General features: G+C 41.9%; 1 protein-coding gene across 4 annotated transcripts in view; it reads right to left on the reverse strand.

Moving 5' to 3' along the window:
- The window catches only part of FAM227B (family with sequence similarity 227 member B), a 110441-nt gene that overhangs the window by 10103 nt on the left and 76638 nt on the right, over positions 1-23700 (reverse strand). For 2 of the 4 annotated variants that reach the window (XM_077918797.1, XM_077918796.1), the window contains 3 exons: positions 4741-4773; positions 1920-1993; positions 1062-1223 (listed from right to left, as the gene is read on the reverse strand). In XM_077918797.1, coding sequence (XP_077774923.1) covers positions 1062-1223; positions 1920-1993; positions 4741-4773 — 269 coding nt within the window. The remainder of the gene's footprint in view (positions 1-1061; positions 1224-1919; positions 1994-4740; positions 4774-23700) is intronic. The other 2 variants (XM_077918798.1, XM_028707257.2) reach the window with 1 other exon arrangement.

The raw sequence follows: 23700 nt of genomic DNA on the forward strand, positions 1-23700 counted from the left end.
TTCCTCTGAGGGAAAAGGTTGCTCCTGTGGAAACATTTTGGTACACGGGAGAGCAGAGCGATAAGAATTATCATTAAAAAAATTGCTTGAGGGAATTCAGGCATTAATCTTTATTGGGAATGGTTAACTCTGCCAAAACTCAGACTTGTTGGAAATGATTAAGTGTGTAAGACTGAAGAAAAATTATTTAAAATGATCCTCATCTCCAAAAACCCTTCCTAGTTTAACCAAAGGAAGCCGACACATTGACTAGGCACTGCACCTTAAAATCATATGAAATGAAAGGGATACAGCCTTCGACCCGGTACTACTAGTATTATAGCCAGAACCCAGTGTGTAAACTCTCTTAAAGGTTGGCTAGGTTATAGCAGGGAATTTTCAAGTATTACAATTCATGTTGAAGTTCAGGTTCCTAAATAGCACATTCTTAAGATCCCGGTGTCTAATCCAGATGTAGTATAGGAACACATCCTTTTGGACAACTGGAATGTATTCCACCATAAGCCAGTGGGCAAACTCAGGACTAGAATGCTGCCAGAGGGTTTGGTGGGTGCAGTGCTCAGTTTTTTAAAAACTTTTTGCCTTCAGGAAACTCATTCCAGACTGATCCATCTGCTCAGGAACACCAAGATCAGCCATAGAACTCCTTGTGCATTGCAGCTCCCCTCCCCCCGCACATTGCAGATCATTTGTGGTGAGCAACATGCCTTTCGAGTAACTAGTCTGCCATTACTAATTGAGAAACTTCCTGATCAGAATCCCAGGGTTCTCTGGAACACAGTTCTAAATCATTAGATTACAGATGAGAGACACTTGGATCCTGAGATATGATTTAGCAGCCCAATTCCGATATCATCTGGTGCAAGTGGAAAAATAAGTTCCAGCAACTGATCCCAAACTCTTAGTTCACCTTGGTGAAAAGGAAAACCAAATCTTCAGAAGTGCAAACTTAAAATTCTTCCATTCTCAGCACTGCACCCACCTAATATCCTTTAAAGAACCGAATTCATCCCAATTTTATAAATATAGCTGAAGTTACATTTTTACTTTTAAAAAGGATATGGTACTTTGCAGATTTCAATGTGATTAATCCTGTAAGCCCGCATGTTTGCTAAGGTGTTAGATATTCCGTGCATCTTAAGGTAATATACGACCAGAGGACTTTGACCACCAAGGTTGAACAGTGAACGTTGGAAGTCTGGGCCATCTCCAATATAATGTGACTGTAACAAAGGGAAAAAGAATCTTACAAAGCACCTTAACATAGATCACAGTGCACTGTAAATGAATGACAGCACATGGTAATAAAATGGGGAAAATAGTGGACACCCAGCACATTTTTCCTAATAACCTCTAATAAATTTTCAGGTAAAAAGTTCTTCTCCCTGCTCTGGTCGCTGCATAAAGCCTGTGGGCAATGGGTTGTATCCATTGCTGGAGCAAGTGGATAAGTGAGTTTTAATATTGCATGACAGAGGAATCCAGTGCCACAGCCATTATTATGGAAACTCATAGTGCAACAGTATTGCACTATGCAAACAATCCTGCAACAATGTTACCAGGCCAAACTGGGCCCCCCAGCTATTTTGGGACTACAATTCCCATCATCCCTGACCACTGGTCCTGTTAGCTAGGGATGATGGGAGTTGTAGTCCCAAAACATCTGGAGGGCCAAGTTTGGCCATTCCTGGTTATGTGGTGTTTTGTGCAACAATGTTCTACTGGATGCCAGTGATACAAGTATACTACTCAGTGAATTCAGAAAAATTTCAGAAGAAAAAGATTTGGGAGCTAATGGGATATAAACTGCTTAACGGCTCAGCCTTCTCCAAACCACCAAACCAAATAACCCTTTCCAGGTCAACAAAGCAACCTTTATTTTATAATGCATAAGGCAGATACAAGGATCAATCGCATACCTCTGCCTTTTTCTTTGGTGTTACCTCTACTTCCTCTACTTCCTTTGGTTCTTCTTTTTCGAGCTGAAAGTGCACTGCACCAAAGACAAACACAAGTCACAAAATCCCCACACCCACAATGAGCCAGAAGCAGGTGGAGCTGCATAAAAAGCTGAGGAGGACACGTCAACATTGACTCCCCAAGGAGTCACACATTACTACTAAGTGTTTGGCTAATTTCCAAGGGGAGTCTGGATTCTGGTGTACATCCCTGATAAGTTCAGCTGAAAATGATTAGATAGCAATTGATTGGCAAAAGCTCTGCAAGTCAGCGTGGACAATACTGGGCTAGTTAGGCTACTTGGGAAGTGGGTGGTGCTGTGGTCTAAACCACTGAGCCTCTTGGGCTTGCTGATCAGAAGGTCGGTGGTTCGAATCCCTGCGACGGGGTGAGCTCCCGTTGCTCTGTCCCAGCTTCTGCCAACCTGGCAGTTCGAAAGCACACCAGTGCAAATAGATAAATAGGTACTGCTGCGGCAGGAAGGTAAAGGGCGTTTCCGTGTGCTCTGGTTTCCGCCACGGTGTCCCGTTGCACCAAAAGCAGTTTAGTCATGCTGACCACATGAATCAGAAAGCTGTCTGTGGACAAACGCCGGCCCCCTCGGCCTGAAAAGTAAGATGAGTGCCGCAATCCCATATTCGTCTTTGACTGGCCTTTGACTGGTCCAAGGGGTCTTTTTACCTTTTAGTTGGGCAAATAATTTGATTTGGCAGTTTTCCACATTCCTCAAGCTGTATTAATTGTAACTATAATTACCAGAGTCCCCCCCCCCTCCAAGCTGGAGCTCACCAGAGCTCAGCTCCAGCAGTTCACAAGTGGGCGCCATTGCCGTTCTAAAAGAACAAGGGAGAGGTTCATGGTGAGCTCTGGGACCTCTTTTTCTAGAAAAATGGCACTGACCATCATAACATCAAGCTTGGGAAAAGATCCTTTATAAATTCTGCTCAGTGGGAAACAGACTTAATAGCCCATCAAATGCCATCTCAGATATCAGAAGGTGTAAGTGACAAAGGAGATTTCATGAAGAGGCAAGATGTTCTTGCAACATCAAGTTATCTGCTGTGGCATGCATTCAAGGTTTCCAAAAAGCAGTGTTTTCACAGCCTTCATTACAGTCGTACCTTGCAAGTCGATCAGAATCTGTTCTGGAAGTCTGTTTGACTTCCAAAACGTTTGGTAACAAAAGCGTGCTTCTGATTGGCTGCAGGAAGATCCTGCAGCCAATCGGAAGCTGCGGAAGCCCAGTCGGAAGTTCGGGTTCCAAAGAATATTCGCAAACCAGAACACTCACTTCCGGGTTTGCGGCGTTCGGGATCCAAGGTAGTAAAGGTAAAGGTAAAGGTACCCCTGCCCATACGGGCCAGTCTTGACAGACTCTAGGGTTGTGCGCCCATCTCACTCTATAGGCCGGGGGCCAGCGTTGTCCGCAGACACTTCCGGGTCACGTGGCCAGCGTGACAAGCTGCATCTGGCGAGCCAGCGCAGCACACGGAACGCCGTTTACCTTCCCGCTAGTAAGCGGTCCCTATTTATCTACTTGCACCCAGGGGTGCTTTCGAACTGCTAGGTTGGCAGGCACTGGGACCGAGCAACGGGAGCGCACCCCGCCGCAGGTATTCGAACCACCGACCTTTCGATCGGCAAGTCCTAGGCGCTGAGGCTTTAACCCACAGCGCCACCCGCGTCCCCTTGGGATCCAAGGTACGACTGTATTATTATTTTCTAATTTTTTTAATGCCTCATCTTTTAAATTCTGTTTGTCTGACATAGCCTTGCACGTAGAATAAGAACATCTCACAAACAAGGAGGTTCTGGATGTTCACTTCTTAAAATTCTCATTTTTAAATGTAGGACCTTCTTCAGTGCCATTATCTAGACTAGCCTCTCCAAAGTGGTGCCCTTGAACTACAACTCTCATCAGCCAGTGAAAAGAAATAACTTCTTCATGTAGCTTGTAGTTCGGCTGTGGAATTTGCTCCCAACAATTGTAGTGATAGCCACCAACTTGGACAGCTTTTTAATAAAATAAAATAAATAAAATAAAATAAAAACATGGAGAGGAGGGCTTTCAATGTCTAGTGCCAGATTTATTTACAAGCTAAACAAGCTATATCGTAGGGTCTCACTCTCTTGGGGGCCCCAAAAATATTTAAAGGGGGGGGACTGGATGTACATTTCCAAAATATAAGATAAAAAACAAATAAAATAAAACCTACATGCAGCAACCGTGTTTGGTGTTGTGTTGTGTAGGCTTCTATGATGCCCCGCCTGCTAGCCTGCTCCCTAAATTATCACATATAAAGGGCCCCAATTATCTTCAGTAGCTTAGGGCCTCATCAAACCTAAATCTGGCCCAGGCTACCACCCATGATGGCTACATTCTACTTCCATTGTTATGGGTGCTTTGCTTCTGAATACCAGTTGCAAAAGGTTCTGGGGACTAATTAAGCATTTTATTGCTATTACAGTGGGGAGTTTAATGGGGTTGCACCTAGTATGCAGAGGCTCTTTGGCGGAAATTGCTGAGACGTCACCTGATGGGAGGATATTTATCTTGACCTACTGCAGTTCTCTGATACTTTGCAACAATGGTGAACTCATTGCTCACAACAATGGCAAAAAATAAACACATGATTCCAGGGCATGTGCAGAGCTCCAGCTGAATCTTCTTGGTATCACTAATATGCCCAAACACACAATTTGATTTCTTATAGATGGCACCCCCTCCCCTCTACTTCGTATATCATCACAGTCAGTTTCATGCCCACTTTTGGATTTTACCTTGAGGCTGATCTGCAATCGGACTCCGGCTCCCTAAAACACAGAAAATAGGTTTCAGTTTTGTATAGAGATACTTGTCCTTAGTGCATATGTGGTAACTATATTCAAGATGAGATGGCTGCAAAAGTTGAAAAGATAATGTTAAGGAAGCACAGAGGAGATACTTCCCTGTTATGATAAATTAAGACTAATTAAAATACTTTTGGGATTTGTTAAACCAGTCACTTGTAAATCACAGTTTCCTGGTTTGGATGTAACAGGAAACTGTGGTTTAACAAACCCCAGACATTTTGCATTATGAAAGTGTGAGAGGAGGGAGGAGGGAATAAAGGAATGCATAGGTAAAACACTTGCTCATGACATGGTTTAGTAAACTGGTACATCTGAACTGGACCATAGAAACACTCCTGCAGTGGATTAAACGTTGATGTGGGATTGCCAAAGATCAACACTGACAGTCCTAGACCAGTGTTTCCCAACCTTGTGCCTCCAGCTGTTTTTGGCCTACAATTCCCATCATCCCTTGCCACTGGTCTTGCTAGTCAGGGATGATGGGAGTTGTAGGCCAAAAACATCTGGAGGCACAAGGTTGGGAAACACTGTCCTAGACAACCCTTGCTTCCTCGTCAAGATTTTCCATTATGTGTGCTCTTTTTTGAGAGGGTTGCTGTTTCACAGAAAACAAATGGCATGTTTTAAAGAGATGCTCATGCAACAGAAGGTTTCAACCCAATTACAGGATCCTTGGCATGTATATAGGTTTCTCATATTGCTGTACATGCAATTGAAAATGACCAGGCATCTTGTACATATTGATTTTACATAGGACACTCTACGCACATGCAAGTGGAGCAGCTCTTTGTACTAACACAATTTAAACTTGCATTCATTTGTGATGGGTATTTGAAGATACACTGCTTTGCCTGCAGCAAGTTATGATCACTGGAAGAAACAGTCATTACAACAGCTCAACAGTCTTTTGAAAAACCCTTTTAATAAATTCCAGCTTCTTTTCAGCAAGTTTTCCTCCCTCAGTCTAGAGTGCTGAGAATGGATACCACTCACATTTACGCCCCCAGCTGTTTTCCAAGGCTGTATTTACCTCTGTTGCACTTTCTACTTCGTTAATAATCTTGGCAGATACATAATTTTGACTAGAGAAACACAATCATTTTTAAAGAGACATTGTTCATTTTGTCCATAAAAGGGCTGTCCATATTGAACTTTTGTACCATGAAGAGCTCTGTATTTGAATAGCTGCTGAACAATAAAAAACATACCGGCCTTGATCCAGTTGTGTGTTTTGCTCAGCAGCTGAGGTTGTAGATACAGAACTCTCTTAAGATGCAGCAATCACAAAACCAGCCCATCCTGGTCTGCTTCCTAACCAGTTCATTGGTGCTACTGCTGATTTCCTGAAAGGGTTCTGTATGTGCAGCTGGACTATGTGTGCAGAACCCACCTGCCATACACAGTTTCCCATTCAGTTAGGGAATATGCACCAAAGCTTCACTCATGCATATATAGTCCCTATGAGGATCGAGGTATCTTTGAAATAATAGCCAACAAATTACCTATTACTGTTGTAGCTTGGGATGGAGAACCTCTGCCCCACAGGCTAGGCTTAGCCCACTAGGCATCCCCATTACCTGCCCGCCCTAAACTTGACATCATCCAGGACTGTTTCTCCTTCCCAGCTTTGATCTTCGAAGCAGCCCTGCATTTTTCAGTGCTAAGCATCATGGACTTCCTCCCACACCAGCTGATGCAAAGGAAGAACAATCTAGCTTGATTCAGCTGCTCTATTAGCAGCATGTTGTTGTATTTTTGTTTTTTGTTGATACACCAAAAAAGGAAAAATACAAACAAAACAGTGATAAAGACAATATTAATTACAAATCAATAAAGCAAAAAGCGGTCCTTCGACTATAGACCCGATTTCCCATCCATTCCTTGTTTCAATTATCTATTATTTGTTGCCAACACACATTTTTATCTTAAATTAACTAATTATTGTTTTATCTTAGGTTTCATATCTTTCTCAAATCTACTACTAAAGTTATTCAAATGCTGCGACAGAGTTTAAACTACTGTAATTGTTTTTCAAATAAACTTTGAAGCCTTCCCATTTTGAGATTAATTCCTGTTTTGGTTTGTTCTTTGTATTTTCTGATAAACTATCTAACTCCGCATAATCTGTTAGCTTTTGGATCCATTCATGGGTAGAGGGGATTTCATCACTTTTCGACTTTGTAGTGATGAGAACTCTTGCTGCCACTGTGGCGTATAAAAATATACTCTTCATTTTTTGCGAGATATCCAAATCTGTGATCCCCAGGAGATAAGCTTCTGGTTTTCTCTTAAAGGAAATCTTTATTATTTTTTGGATTTCTAAATGGATACTCTCCCAAAATGCCTGGATTTTTTTGCATAGCCACCACATGTGATAGAAAGTGCCTGATTTATCTCCACACCTCTAGCAATTATTTGGGACATTTTTGTACATCTTTGACAGTTTCCAAGGTGTTAGATACCATCAGTGTTGCATTTTTAGGAAGTTTTCTCTTAAGACATAACAGTTTGTGAATTTCCAATTATTCTTCCATAAATTTTCCCACTGTGTCATGGTTATTGAATGCCCAAAGTCTTGTGACCACTTAACCTGGGCTACTGTGACCTCCTCCTTCTTGACTTCCCATTAGTAGCAATGTTAATGACCTGATGTCATTTCTGACACACATTTATTGACAGGTGGGTGGCCCCACCCACTTGTCAAATTTGCTTCGTGATGGAGTTCTTATGACCACCCATGTTGCATCTGATCTAGGCATACAAGCAATGGTGTTTTGATAGTCTGCTGCCAATGTTCTCCTTATTGATGGAGTCTATCATCAATCCTACCCCCAACCTAGGGCAAAATTCATTTTGCAAGATCTACGAGTTTGAAATCATGCCCATTTTCAGGGTTTATGCAGACACATACACATTTTTCCGCCCAGACAGAGATATGTAAGGTAAGAGAAGGGCCATCTCCCTCAAAGAAGGTTTGTTTCTGATGTAAACCACAGTCCCAGCAGAAGTTCTTTTCCTTCTGCAGCAATTAAAACATTTTGCTGCTTTATAACATTGCAATGATGAGAGAGCCATCTGGCAAATTTCCCCCCTCTTCCAGTATAGTAGTTTATAGCTTTTCAGCTGTGGTAGCAAGCTGTGCCTTCGAACAATTATTGTTGGGGTGATGGTCTCCACTGGGTTTAACAAACTTCCCAAGCTGGTGTGGTTAGATGAAATGTAGGTGTGGTTATGTGTGTGTGTGTGTGTGTGTGAGAGAGAGAGAGAGAGAGAGAGAGAGATATGATGATGATGCCCTGAATGTCCAGTGCCAACATGCGCAGCTGCAGCTGGTGGTAAGCCAAATGCAATTCTGGAAATGTATAAGCATTTCTATGGGGATTTGCCTTGAGTGAGCTACACATCCATTGCATTCTTCATCACTGTTTCAATCTTGATGAAAACTCTGCAGATACTATCAATCAATCAATCATCTGAGAAAGGAGGGGCCATAGCTAAGTGCCGGAGTACATGTTTTGCATGCAGAAATTCACAGGCTCAATCCCTGGTACTTTCTGTTAAAAGGAGGAGGTAGCGGGTGTGACATTAACATATGAGAGTGCTGGAGGTGAAATAGTTAAACAGGTTACCCAATCAGAACCCAGGGGGGTGGAGTCAGAGGGACTATAAAACCAGCTCTGGGAGGGGCGAAGGGAGGAGTTTGTTGGGAGTTGGGTGGATTGGGAGTGAATTGGAATAGAGTCTGTGGGGAGGTTGAGTTAGTGTAGCGAAATAAGCTGAGTCAGGAACAGTTAGGAGCTAGGAAGACAAGTAAATATCTGAGAGGTGGTTTAGTGAGTGAGAGCAGGTAGCGGAAGTTATAGGTCTGGATAGGCACCCCATGATTGTAATTGACCGATACCGTTTATGAAACCACACGCTTGTTAAACTGCAATAAATAAACAGAAGTTTATGTTCCAATTTAAGCCTGACTGGACTCAGTATTGTACCAGGTAGGGCCTGGGTGGTGGCAGCGAGAAATAAAGTGGCACAGGGATCAATAGACGGTGAAACGTCCGGGGACCCTGTGTGATCGCCACAGTGGGTGATAGAAAAAACCTCCAGCTGAGACTCTGGAGAGCTACAGATACTCAGAAAACTGGGCTAGATGAACAAATAATCTGGTATAAGGCAGATTCCTACTTTCTTACGAGAAGCAAAATCTCCAAAAGACGCAGGACTTGCTAGGCATTGGGAACACAATAAAGCAAACACGCAAAAGTTTGAAAAAGAAATGAAATAAAACTCAAACCAAAATATTCAGATGGCCCTACCTCTATGTACGAGCCCTTGGGTGCCGTCACTCATGTGGAGCAGAGCAGTGGTCTGCACATAGTCCCATAGGTGGGGCTGAATAGACAGGCCAAAAGATAAAGTGATTTAGACTGATGGCAGAGTTTTTTATTGTATGTCTCTAAGGAATGGTACATCATTCCTTAAATAATATTTTTCCAAGTGTCATCATGACCCCAAGTGCCTTCTGTGGAATGACAACTCTGGAGCAAAGATCAGTCAGTAAGAGATGATGGGCAGGCCACCCAGAGAGATTGTGTCGCTGCTGGCCTCCAGAACATTTTCCCAGTATATTCTGTGCTAGGTAATAATTGGATCAGTATTCTCCAACATCTGCTGCTGGTTCAGATCTCTTAACTCTCCTTTTTCCAATCTGACAAGCCTCTTGAATGTAATTAATTCTCTTCAAATTCAGCCTGATAGAGAAAGTGATCTGGTTGTCTTGCTTATCTTGTAGGGCTTGAAGATCAGTTATGGAGAGAAACATATGGGAACAATATTGCTATTTTAACAATAACTTTTCAGAGGAATTTGTAGAACACATTTCGCATAGATGAGAAGCCAGTTCAAAAGAATGCCTCTATAAGGCAATGTGGGTGCTTTAGAAAACACAAAATAGGGAAAGGTTAGCTGAATGATATGTGCATTGAAACTTTGAAAGCGAATTATACTAAATCAGTAACCATCAGAGGTGGGAGTAAAAAGGAGAATGATTTTCATGGGAATAATAATAATAATAATAATAATAATAATAATAATAATAATAATAATAAATTTATTATTTGTACCCCGCCCATCTGGCTGGGTTTCCCCAGCCACTCTGGGCGGCTTCCACAAAGACCAAAAATACACTAAGATGTCACACATTAAAAACTTCCCTGAACAGGGCTGCCTTAAGATGTCTTCTGAATGTCAGGTAGTTGTTTATCTCTTTGACATCTGATGGGAGGGTGTTCCACAGGGCGGGCGCCACTACTGAGAAGGCCCTCTGCCTGGTTCCCTGTAGCTTTGCTTCTCGCAATGAGGGAATCGCCAGAAGGCCCTCAGTGCTGGACCTCAGCATCCAGGCAGAACGATGGAGGTGGAGACGCTCCTTCAGGTATACTGGGCCGAGGCCGTTTAGGGCTTTAAAGGTCAACACCAACACTTTGAATTGTGCTTGGAAATGTACTGGGAGCTAATGTAGGTCTAATGGATGTGGTAGGATGTGGTAGTCTAATAATTGTGGTAGGATGTGGTAGTCTAATAATTGTGGTAGGATGTGGTAGTCTAATAATTCCTTCCACCACTGGGATGCAAAAATAAGATTGTCCCATACAGCTGTGTTCACATCCTGGAAAACAGGAGGTGGGCAAAGCTGGGACAATCCCTATTCCTTGCCACCTCAAAAGGTCCCTAGCACAGGGAGCCTCTGCAAGACGGGGATGCTAGGAGTCAGGGACCAATGTTGCTTCCAGCAACTAGAAGGCTCAGGACCTTATAAATTCTGGCCTCCTAAACCACACCCTAAATACAGCTACTGACAATGAAGGAGTATTGGGGATTGCATATTCCCAAGCACCCCCTTACTCACGAGTAGACTGACAACTCTGGGCCCACAGGCGAATACTGTGTTGTCGCCTGGCCCTGGCCCTGAAGTGGCACTCTTGAGGTCGGGGGCGGAGTGCTCCACCAACTCCTCTTTCACTTCTGGGTTTTTTCCCCATCAGGTATCAAGAGAGCCCCTCGGGGCATCCTCAGCAATGGATTCAGGGAGGCCTGCTTGCTCCTCAAGGTCCTCGACCTGTGGGGTGTCTAGTACTTCCTACGAAGACTTAGTGCCTGGTACCGGGTTGGTGCTAGGCATGACACTGCCCCACTTTCACTTTCCAAATTGTGGTGATCCTGACCGTACTTTTTCAGTACAGAGGACAAAACTTCAAGCTACAGAGCTTTGTTTTTACTCTTGTTTGTGTAAGTCACTTTGAGTTCACCTGTCTGAAATAAGGCTACTAATATAATAAATAAATACATAGTATAGCATCAGTAGAAATAACATCAGGGGTGGGGAATATGTGTGTGTGTGTGTGTGTGTGTGTGTGTGTGTGTGTGTGTGTGTGTGTATGAAGTTTTTTTTCTTAAAAAAATGTTTAGGGGGACTCTCATTTTCCTACTCATATTGAAATACTGCACCTCAATGAGGCCAAACTTAGATTCACAAAATGTTTAGGGGTATGTGTACCCCTGCAACCCCCCCCCCCCGAAAAAGCACTGTGTATGCGTATATATGTAAAAGTATTTCTGAGCTGCCAGCTCATAAGAAAAACTATTGGCAGCATTCAATAAAAGCATTACAATATCATAAAATTACAAAATACAGAACAAATGATTGTCACTGCATCAAATCAAATCTCTAAAAAGACTTAGCAAGAAGAAGAAGAGGAAGAGGAAGAGGAAGAGGAAGAGGAAGAAGAAGAAGAAGAAGAAGAAGAAGAAGAAGAAGAAGAAGAAGTTGTTTCCAGCAAGCAAAGAAATGTCAAAAATTGTAGGGTCTGTCTGATTTCCATAAAAATAATGTTTCAAAATACTGGTGCCACGATGCTAAAAGCCTTACTGTGGACAGAAACCACATGAATATGGGATAACTGTGGGGCAGTCAGGAGAGTTTCTCCAGATGATCACAGTGATCTGACTGGGGTATAAGGGATAAGGCAGTTCTTCTGGGAAGCTGGTCCTAGGCCGTTTAGGGCTTTATTCACTAACAGTAATACCTTGAACATGGCTTGGTAATGTATTGGCAGGTAGTGTAGAGCTTTCAGCACCAGTGTAATAGGCTGACATGCAGCTTTACTTGCCAAAAGCTGGGCTGCAGCATTCTATACTACTCTAAATTTCTGAACCAACCTCAAGGGTTCCACACAGTGTATTACAGTGGTCCAAATTAGATGTTCTCAAGACCTGCACCACTGTGACCAAGTCATCCCTATCCAGGAACAGCTGAAGCTGGAGAACCAGCTAAGCTGGAAGAAAGCACTCTAGTATCTTACTGAAATTCAATGGTCTTTGCCAAAAACAGTTTACTTTTATTGTATCATTAAAAAAAATTGTTTTTTTGTGACGTCTCTGAGCCTTCCAGATACAGCAATAATGACACCTAAATGGAGACGTGGTGTGGTTGGTGTAGAAGTTAAGAGTATTGGGCTAGAACTAGGGCGATTGAGTTCAAGTCCCTACACAACCATGAAGCTCATTCAGTGCCCCTGAGCCAGTCTTGATCTCTCAGCATTAATGAGAGTTCTTGTGAGTCTAAAAGGCAGATGGAGAGGAACTATGTACACTGCTCTGAGCATCTGAGCAGAATAAAGATACTGTCATACCTCGGGTTGAATGTGCTTTGGGTTGAGCGTGTTCAAGTCGTGCTCTGCGGCAACCCGGAAGTAACGGAGCGCATTACTTCCGGGTTTCGCTGCTTGCGCATGCGCTCAAAATTACGTCACGCGCATGCGCAGAAGCGGCAAAATGCGACCCACGCCTGAGCAGACACGCCGTTGCATCTTACATTGCGTTCAGGATGCGAACAGGGCTCCAGAACGGATCCCATTCGCATCCCGAGGTACCACTGTAATTTAATATGAAAGTGATCCCATGGACTTTATTTTTGAAGGGACTCATAATTCAATATATTTTGAAAGTCAGTTTGTGAAAGTACTCTGTGCATGGTTAAAATTGCTTTAGTTTAATTGCACCACAGATCAAACAGGCCACACTCTTAAATTTCCATGCTCCCATCTTCCAAGGTGTGAAAGAGCATGAAGTTTTGCTTGTTCTTTTATATTTTCTTAGCAAGCTTCATGGCACCTCTTTCTATGGACTGCGTGATTCTAATTTTCAATAGGAATCACTTGCAGCAACAGCCTCACACAACCTTGGCAGAAGTCACGGAATTGTAGAACTGTTGCCAACCCACCAGTGGCCCATTATTTTAATCTTTTTTTCCTCTCTCCAGGAGTGCATCTTTTTAGGCAACTCCCTAAGTATTTGGCTCTTAGGCGATGTGCTAACCCACATTTCTTTGGTGGGAACCATAGCCGTAGATACAATACTCCCTACCTTTTGCCCTCTGTCATCGAAACAGTGTCGTCATACAAAAGAAGAGGCTTGTCTTTAGCTGTTATATCAAGTTTTTATAAATTCTCTCATCCCCTCCCCCTTTTCAGTCAATGATGACTTCTTCCCAAGGGCTAAAAGAAGACATAAATCAAGTTGAATGTGCATAAGTTTCTACTGTTTTTAATTACATAAAATATGCAGTTGCTTTTTAGTAAATAAGAAATTCAGAGCTAATACTATGAATATGGGTAAGAATCTAACCTCTTGGGGCTTGCTCATGCCAAATATCTCATCCATTAACTGACAGTGCTAGGAACAAGCAGAGCACAGAGGTTCCATATACAACACTTTCACAGACTATGATGACCTAAACTTCATAGAATGCCATGAAGAAACAACATTAGAGAGTATCAAGCAGCTAGACAAAATCTGATTAACTACTGAGACCCCAACTTTTATGTATTTAATATTATTCAAGCAGATAGAAGCAAACTTCTTTCAAATTAGATAGAAGCTTACATACTCTGTCACAGTCAAGCAAGAACAGTTCAAATCTCCCAGTGTGTGACCTCAGTTTTTGCATGATGACACAGTCCCATGAGGGAAGCAAAATATTTTAGCATGTTGGTCCCACTGTTAATCAGTTTCAGCAAGACAGATTTGTGCTAAGTGCACAGAGTTGAAGAATTTCCTCACTGGACCAAGTCTGAGTTGATTCCTACCACCTTAGTTTTATTTCAGTTCTGCAAGTTGCTCTAAGGTTCTGGAGGTCTCCTCTAGACAACCTGTTGATTCAGCATTTATCCCGATTTGCTTGTGCAAAGCTTACATGCCGGTTAGACAAGTTGCTTGTTCTCTATGGAGTATTCATTCTGATTTGTTTGCAGAACAGTTATACACCAATGAGCATTCATCCTGATTTTATCAATCACGGTATCCTTCTCGAGTAGCTGGCTTTCCAGTCGTTCTGGTCCTATTTGGATGGTTGTTTCCAGAGGGTGATGCTTGAGGAGTGTTTTTTTGGCCCTGTGGAACATTCAATGTGCAGTTCTTCTGGATTTGATATTATCTCCCATGCTGTTCAACATCTGCATGGAACCGCTAAGTAGGGTCATCCGGAGTTTTGAAGTACAGTGGTGCCTTGCAAGACGAAATTAATCCGTTCCGCGAGTCTCTTCGTCTTGCGGTTTTTTCGTCTTGCAAAGCACGGCTATTAGCGGCTTAGCGGCTATTAACGGCTTAGCGGCTTTAAGAAAAAGATAAACCCCTTGAAGAAAAATATAGCTTGTGCCAGAGATGTCTTTCAGGACCTCACCCTCCCACCAAACAACTATGGATCTTACTGTTATTTTTTAAAACTTAAGGAAGGTTGTTCTCCTGACAGAATATTTTATAGTGAGCAAAAAAAAAAAAAAAAAAGGCTAGCAAAAACCTTCCAAATTTGAGGATCACATGATATTATGAAGACTGTGATTTGTTGGGATAAAGGATTTAGTAGCATAGCTTTATCAGGAAATGCATCTGATCTGTCGCTGTGATCTGAGCAGGAGTGTTTGGAGAAGGTATGTGCTTGAGCTCAAAACAGCTGAGCAGCAGTTTTGGCTGATGAAAAGTATCTCTCAGATTCCATAAGGCTTCTATTTCTCCAAGTTAGTAAGATTTTATTCTTCAGCCGAGAATAATGTATCATTCTGTATCTTACATTTGTTTTTAGTCATCAAATTAGATGCAACAAACATGGTCAATAATGGTCAATAATTCTTCAGTACTGTATTACATATTCAAATATTCTATGCAATAACTAATATTATAAAGACAGCTTTTACTTGAGTCATGGCATCTATTTTTGATTCCAGAGCTCATCCTATAAATATGTGAGTGGGGATATTAATGCATCTATAGAAGTCTTGCCTGTTCAAAAGAGACAAGGTCTCAACCACAGCCAGCACCCTTTCCTTATGTTATTCTACTGGAATATACATTCCTACAACTTTATCCTCAGCCAAGTTATTCTGACATTTTACATTTACGCGTGGAAGACTGAATGCTTTCAGCAGTCACCTTTCCTGGAGTTGTCGACCATTGCACTTTGGAAAATGGCATAATTCCATAGGATTGCCACATTTTACCACAATACATGTTTTGGGTGTATATTATGGGAAGCTTTCTGGAACACTTTGAGAGAGAGATTTGAAGAATTAAGGTCTGTAGCATTTTGATTTTTCTTATGCTTGGAGCTCAAAGCATACTTACTAACATTTGTAGAGATTGGCACATAATTGATACATATTGTGACCTATCACTTAAAAGATATTATTCACTGCTTTAGTGAGTGACTTTGCTAAACTACTGAAAGATAAGGCAAGCATGTTTTAAAGAGAAAGGTCTCAAATGCCAAAGATCTTTGTGAAATGACTCAAAGGCTTATGTAATCTGAGCTATCTCAATAAATCTCTCCCATTAAACCCGTTAAGATCTCTAAACTGGCTCTTCAGAAACACAGGGGCTTAAGAGTATATTGGAACATTGTTAGAACTTAATCTGAAGACTGTTGGACCATTCATTTTAAAGTAAGAGGAATGGAAACAGCCTGACAAGACCAGAAGCAACAGAGGTGTTCAGCTAGAGTACTAGACTTCCATTTAGAGATAGAGGTGTGGGTTTACACAGAAGCCATTAGAATGACTTGCAATGGGAGGCTGATGAAATCTGTGGGATTTTGGAGAGCCATGTTGACAATGTACTGTCCTGTAAAATCAATAAAATAGTATTGTAGGTGATAAAAATGAAAATGTAATTTTTTTATTACCTGCACTGGGTAGCTGAACTGGGTTCCACACAGTCACAGAAACAAAACAAAAACGCCACAAAAACAAAAACACAAAATAAATAGCAAAAAATACAGACCTCAGCATAGCACTCTGAACGGAAGTATGGCACTCAAATCGGAAGCGTGACACTCAAAAAGGAGCACATTCAGCTTCCGGAAAAAGTTCACAAACCGGAACACTTACTTCCATATTTGTAGCGTTTGGGTTCCAAGTTGTTTGACAACTAAGCTGTTCGAAAACCAAGGTACCACTGTATGTACAAGTCTACACAGGAACGAACTAGATGTGCAGGCAGGCATGCTTGTAAAATCTATCACATTCACCAATAAAATGGAAGACCAGAATTTTAAAATAAAGTGCAGAAATGGTGGCAAAAAACTTAGTGAGAATTTGGGTTCAGGTGAGGCAGTGGAAGTGAAGAATTTGTGCCTGGGATTAGTGATGGGCTAGAAGAGAACCAATGAACTGCAACTTAATTATGTCAAGATGGAAATGCTGTTGGTAGGTAGCTTGTCTGACCATGGATGTAGCGTTCAATCTGTCAATCTGTCCAGGATGGGGACGCATAACATATCCCATAAGATTAATTTTCTGTAATTGCTGATTGATCCAGCTTTGTCACTGGAGATCAAAGTGGCAACGGTGGCATGTTGTGCCTTCTACCAGCTTAGGTTTGTATGCCAGCTGCTGCCACTCTTCGACAGAGAGAGCCTGGCCAAGTGAACCATGCAATGATAACCTCCAGGCTTGATTACTGCAGTGAATTCCATGTGGGGCTGCCAAGTAAGACATGATGGCAACTTCAGTTGGTTTGAAACACAGCTGCCAAACTGCTAACTGGGACAGCCCGAGGAGGCCCGTTTTGAAACAACTTCGGTGGCTGCTAATCAATTTCCAAGATTCAAAGTGCTGGTGCTTATCTTTAAAGCCCTGCACAGCTTAGAATTACTTACCTCCCAGTGACTGTCTCATTTGCTTGTTATTTCTATCTACAAAAGTGTCAGTCGGCATACTTCTAAAAACAGGAGGCAAAACTATTTTATATTAATAGAAGTTGCCTCACTATGGATTATTGATTTATCATTGTGAAGTCTGGATTTCATCCAACTAAGGTTTCTTCAGAGCAGACTCATTGAAATTAATGGACGTACAATGTATTTCAGTGGGTCTATGCTGAGTAAAGGAGGAGACTCTTGAGAGTCCCATGGACTGCAAGACGATCAAACCTATCCATTCTTAAGTAAATCAGCTTTGAGTGCTCACTGGAAGGACAGATCGTGAAGCTGAGGCTCCAATACTTTGGCCACCTCATGAGAAGAGAAGACTCCCTGGAAAAGACCCTGATATTGGGAAAGATGGAGGGCACAAGGAGAAGGGGTTGGACAGAGGACGAGATGGTTGGATAGTGTTCTCGAAGCTACCAGCATGAGTTTGATCAAACTGCGGGAGGCAGTGGAAGACAGAGGTGCCTGGCGTGCTCTGGTCCATGGGGTCATGAAGAGTCGGACACGACTAAATGACTAAACAACAACATGCTGAGTAAAACTTAGTTGGCTGCAACCCTCTCTCTGATACGATGTTGCTCTCAGAGGAGTGCTAATTTAACATGTTTTTGAGCATATGACCTACACTGGATGGCCATTTCAAGATGCTCCTACCTTCTGAAGTTAAGTGAGTGATAACTACAAAGAGGGCCTCTTTGACCATGGTAGCACAACTGTAGAATGGTCTCTTCAGGGAGGATTGCCCAGCAGTTGAACTCATGTCTTTTCAGTGCATGGCAAATACATGTTTGCTCTCCTGGGCCTTTTAAACATCAGCTGGGTTTCTGATATGGTCAGTGCTTTTTCTGGGGGTTCTCAATGGTATGCTGTACCAGCACCATTTTTCTAGAAGTAAAGCACAGGATATGGTGGTTTTTAATCTGATGATTTTATTATCATTGATATTTTATTGGATGTTTTACAGTTATGTTGATTCTAATTTATCTCTAAGTGCCACGGTGAGAGTACTCTGTACAGAATGTGTGGGATATCATTGTTAATAATAGATAAATTATAATATGGATGGGATTCTAAATCTCCTCCACTTGTGGCTTATCTCCCCAGAGTCTGTCTTTTCAGCTAAGCTGCTCTACTGAAAGTGAGTCTGGGTAAGAAAAAAGTCCAGGGTGTGTGTGTGAGAGAGAGAGAGGTTATGGGGAGGTAAGCAGTGAACATGAGAAGGGTTTCTGACCCACATACTCCCATTTGCCCTAAAAATTGGAGGCCTTAACTTAATGTGAGGTAGCAGCAGACCTGGATTTAAACAATTTGGTCTATCATATCACATTCTGTCCTCTGTTGTGTCTTGACGCACCATTGTCTGCATCTCTCTAGCAATAGTAATGTAACTTGTAACACACGTGTAAGATGACTGCATTGTATAGTTCCATACTGATTAATTTGTCAAATACCAGCTCAGTCTATTAATAATATCCTATAAAATATCCACCTTTACTTTTAGAATTACTGAAAATTCAGCCGCGAGTCACCATATTTAAAAATTGCCTTCAAATGACATGAATAATAAAAAGTCAGTTCTGTAAGCTTAATAAGATTTAAGAATCATTTGAATAAATGGGTCTGTGAGCGAATCAGCTCAGACATTCAGTTATCTTTTTTTATCAAGATATAGAAGTCTGTACTAGACAATGCATATTGTCAAGAAAGTCTATGCTATGTGATCTGTTGGTAAAATAACCCATAGGAATTCCAAAAATTATTCCTCAAACTGGTTTAGTCCCATTAAAGTTAATGGCCTTACAGCAGCAGAAATGGCATCCAGATTCCTTAATCATCCTTAAATACACTACTCAGGAGTAATCCAAACCCAGTGGGACTACTTTGGAGTAAGTGATATGAGACCATAGCCATGAGCTTCAGCAGGACATAAATATACAATAAGAAGCAGAAACTGCTGATTGCCCTAATTGTTCACTTATGTCAATGCATCCACATATCTGTTATTAAGACCTTTTGTAAGTTTTATCTACAAAGGAGTCAGTTGGCCTACACCATTAGCACACTTCTAAAAACAGTGGATAAAACCGTTTTAGATTTCCAGAAGTTGCATCATTATGGATTATTGTTTTAGCACTGCTAGTTCTCTCTAATATGATGTTGCTCCCAGAGGAATACTGATTAAAACAGGAACCAGATGTGCTTTCTATGACCAGATTGAAAAAAAAGATAAACAACTACACTAGAGAAAATCAATTGAAATAAAAAGAATGCCCCGAGGGCGTTTCTAGAAACATGGACTGGTTTGGGTGGCAGTGGTGACTATGTAAGTATTTCAGAAGAATGGAGCAAGCACTGGAAAGAGCTTAAAATAAAATAATAAAAAATCCCTCCCAGACGTAAAAGGGGAGGGGGGATTGCTGAGACCACCAAGATTCTCAAAAACATGTTTTGATTGTGCTATAAGAACCAAATCAGGATTAAATAATACATTTGGCCACGACTAGAATGAAGGCTGGAGAAGCTCCTCTGCGAAATAAAAAATAAAAGTTGCAGGTTCGGAGCTTCAAAAGATGAACGTGGAAAAGATTCTAAATATAGCACCTATCCAGACACTGTGTTAGTGGAGCAGCACAATCACTTCTAACCAGCAAAAGACAAATTTATTATGATACATTTCTGTTCTGGGGATCTTCCATAGGGCCTTCAACACTTTCAGGATGGCAGTCCATAGGAAAACCTACAAGCTCCCCCCAGGAGAAGGGGCTGCCCATCAGTCCTGACCTTCCTGGAAAAACAGGCAACCCCTTAGACTTATACAGTAAACTGGGGGGTGGGGAGGTGGTGGTGGTTAAAAAGACAAGCATGCTAAGGGTATGGCAGAACAATCTTGCTGAAAAGACCAATAAAGCAAAATGTAAACCCAGTAAGGTGAGGGATCAGAAGCGGGACTGAGTCTAGAATTCCCAGTCTACTCTCCTGCTTGTATTATTTATTTCACAAAATTTATATACTGCTTGATTGTAAAAACACACACACACACAAACCTAAAGTGGTATTGCTGTGGCCGAAGCTGCTAACAGTTTTAGCAGCTGGCTAGGCAAACATTAAGATCCTCACATTTCTCTAGGACTCTTTGCTCCCTGCTTTATTTGGAGATCTGCCTTCTTTCCATGGATTGGTATATGCTTGGCTCCCTGTTGCAGGAGTGCAGCCACTATTTTGTACTCATCTCAAGCTAGATGGGGCTAGCTCCCTTTTTATGCAGACAAGGCACTGTCTTCAAACAGTGCTTCAAAATGATAATCTGGCTCAAGGAAATTGAAAGCAAGAAATAGGACCTTTGGGTAATCCTAACTCTTGCTTCATGTCTGTTTCATGAAGCAGGTAAGTAAGTATGAATATTATAGGATATTTATTAGTTTTGGGATTCTCAGCGGCTACTGGCCACATTAGCTATATTCTACATCCACTCTAGGGATGCGGGTGGTGCTGTGGTCTAAACCACAGAGCCTCTTGGGCTTGCTGATCAGAAGGTTGGCAGTTCGAATCCCTGCGACGAGGTGAGCTCCTGTTGCTCAGTCCCTGCTCCTGCCAACCTAGCAGTTCGAAAGCGCATCAAAGTGCAGGTAGATAAACAGGTACCACTCCGGCGGGAAGGTAAACGGCGTTTCCATGCGCTGCTCTGGTTTGCCATAAGCGGCTTAGTCATGCTGGCCACATGACCCGGAAGCTGTACGCCGGCTCCCTCGGCCCAATAAAGCCTCCATTGTAGAAAGGCAGTGGTCATCACAAGTGGGGAGAGTGATCTGCACTCAGGTCCTCCTTGCATTCTTCCCATAGGTTAGATGCTGTGAGGACAGGAAGATGGATGAGATGGGCCATTGGCTTCATCTAGCAGGGCTTATGTTCTTGTGGAATTACAAGCCAAAGAATCAGAGTTGGAAGGTATCTTCCAAATGGGTATCTTTTCTCATAAAGATAAGGTAAAGGGACCCCTGACCATTAGGTCCAGTCGTGCACGACTCTGGGGTTGCAGCGCTCATCTCGCTTTACTAGCCAAGGGAGCCGGCGTATAGCTTCTGGGTCATGTGGCCAGCATGACTAAGCCGCTTCTGGTGAACCAGAGCAGTGCACGGAAATGCCGTTTACCTTCCCGCCGGAGGGGTACCTATTTATCTACTTGCACTGGCATGCTTTCGAACTGCTAGGTTGGCAGGAGCAGGGACTGAGCAACGGGAGCTCACCCCGTCACCGGGATTCAAACCGCCGACCTTCTGATCGGCAAGCCCTAGGCTCTGTGGTTTAACCCACAGTGCCACTCGTGTCCCTATCATTTCTCATACCTTGCTGCTAAAGTTGGGATATCTGTTCATCAGTATGCTACATCGAAAAAGTAGAGACATGGCCGTAAAGGTAAAAAAAGGTAAAGGACCCTTGGATGGTTAAGTCCAGTCAAAGGTGACTATTATGGGGTGCGGTGCTCACAGTGCAACATGTGCAAGGCTTGTGGCCACAGAACCTTCCGTAAACTTTAACTTAATCCACGCACTGTGCCTCCTGCACTGCATGAAGTACAGTGGTACCTCAGGTTACATACGCTTCAGGTTACATACGCTTCAGGTTACACACTCCGCTAACCCAGAAATAGTGCCTCAGGTTAAGAACTTTGCTTCAGGATAAGAACAGAAATCGGGCTCCAGCAGCGCAGCAGCAGCAGGAGGCCCCATTAGCTAAAGTGGTGCTTCAGGTTAAGAACAGTTTCAGGTTAAGAACGGACCTCTGGAACGAATTAAATACTTAACCCGAGGTACCACTGCACTGTACTATTAATACTGTGGGCACGTTTGCTGCATGCCTATGAGCATGTCAGATGGTAACCAAAAGCCTTATTAGATGCCCAGGGATTCCATGCTCATGTAAACACATGCTGTTTGAAATGTTATTTTGAATTTAAGAGTCCTGAAACTTCCTCACGTTTCTTCTCGAACTTCATCCTACCTGTATATATGGAGAGCCATTTCTTCAATTACCCCTTAGAATGGATCCAGAAAAAATATCACAATGGGATTTTCATACCCTTTGCCCACTTTGTGGGCATGGGAAGATGATGTGACTGAAATAATTTCAGAGAAAGATCCCAGTCAATTTGTCACAAACAGGTTTACTGATGTATTGATGTCTTTTCCCATGCCAGCTAATGTTAGATGGGAGAAGTTAATTGTCACTGTATAGGTTTTTAAAAACAGGTTAAAGTACAGTATGTTAGCCCTCTGACCCACACCAAAGAACACCATTCAAGACAACTGACAAGACATCAGACCTATAACTTGGTTTGAAATAGTATGTGAGGTATAGACCTAGTATCTGTGCCAGCAAGAAGAAACTCATAAAAATCCTTCAGGATTCCAAGGACTTAGAATTTTAAACAGCTGAAAATGTCAGGTATTCATGAAAAAGTTGTTTTATTTGACCCTACTCCTACTCGATTCCCACAAATCCATCCTCTTTCCCTGTTACAAAATAAACACACTTAAGATCATTCTATCAGCATTTTTTGTATTAGCATTCAGCAAGGAACTATATAAACATTTCCAGCAAATGCAGCTTACTATAAATGTGTTTGCTCACTGGGTAAAATCCCATTTTTGGTTCATGCTTAGGATGCCTTTGCTTAATTGAGACTCTTTGCCAGAACCTTCTTCTCACTGGGCTGGCACCTGCTTGGGATTGACTTCAAGCTGGAAACTGGACTTCTAAGGGCCAAACTGGACATGATCTTTATCACCTTGTCTGTTCCGGCATATTTGATAAACAGGAGACACAGAGGGCTTGAGCCAGACTGGCTCCATGGCATAAAGAGATTTGTAGCTTTATTTCTTTTCCCCTGCCAGGACACAGCTAAAGGAGAAAGTGGAATGATTACTACTTCTGAATGGAAAAAATAAAAGGAAGAGATACCTGATATTTTTTTAAACCAAGATGTAACTTGTCAGGCAGAAGATAATTTCGATCCTTTAACTTAAAAAAAAACCCCACCAGCAGCAAGGGTTAAAGGGTTAAAGCAAAACTCTCCTAGGTGAGCCACAATGAAAACAATGCCAAAATTATTGTTTTTTAGATTTCTTTTTCTTGCAACACTTCAAAAGAAGCAGAATAAATTACTGAAATTCTAACAAACCCTTCCTCCAAGGGACCCCCAAGGCAAACAAACAAGTAAAAAAAAATGACCAAAAAATTGGTCTTTTATAAATGTTTATGGGAAGAAAGAAAAAGTCTTCCTGCCTGACCAATGGAGCTTATATTACATATCTGAATGCTTTTAGTGGCATAACATTTTTGTCAGTGGTTTAATATTTTTCAGGTATTTTTTTGTTATCTGTCATTGTTTTATTTTTCAATAATTTAAAATATATTTCAATAAAATATTGATTCAAAAACATCAAAATCCACAACACTGAATGATGTTGAGTCTCTAATCACCTTTTCTGTATTGCTTGCTGGACACCAAATCTTAGCTGTTGATCCCAGTTGCGGATCACAGGCTGAAGCAAATAACTGTTCATTATACAGGAGCCTAATTTTATTTTAAATACTCCTTTTGCCATTTCAGTTTGCAAATTCGTAGATCACCA

Source organism: Podarcis muralis, chromosome 14 (assembly GCF_964188315.1).
Source record: "Podarcis muralis chromosome 14, rPodMur119.hap1.1, whole genome shotgun sequence".
Classification (NCBI taxonomy): Eukaryota; Metazoa; Chordata; class Lepidosauria; order Squamata; family Lacertidae; genus Podarcis; species Podarcis muralis.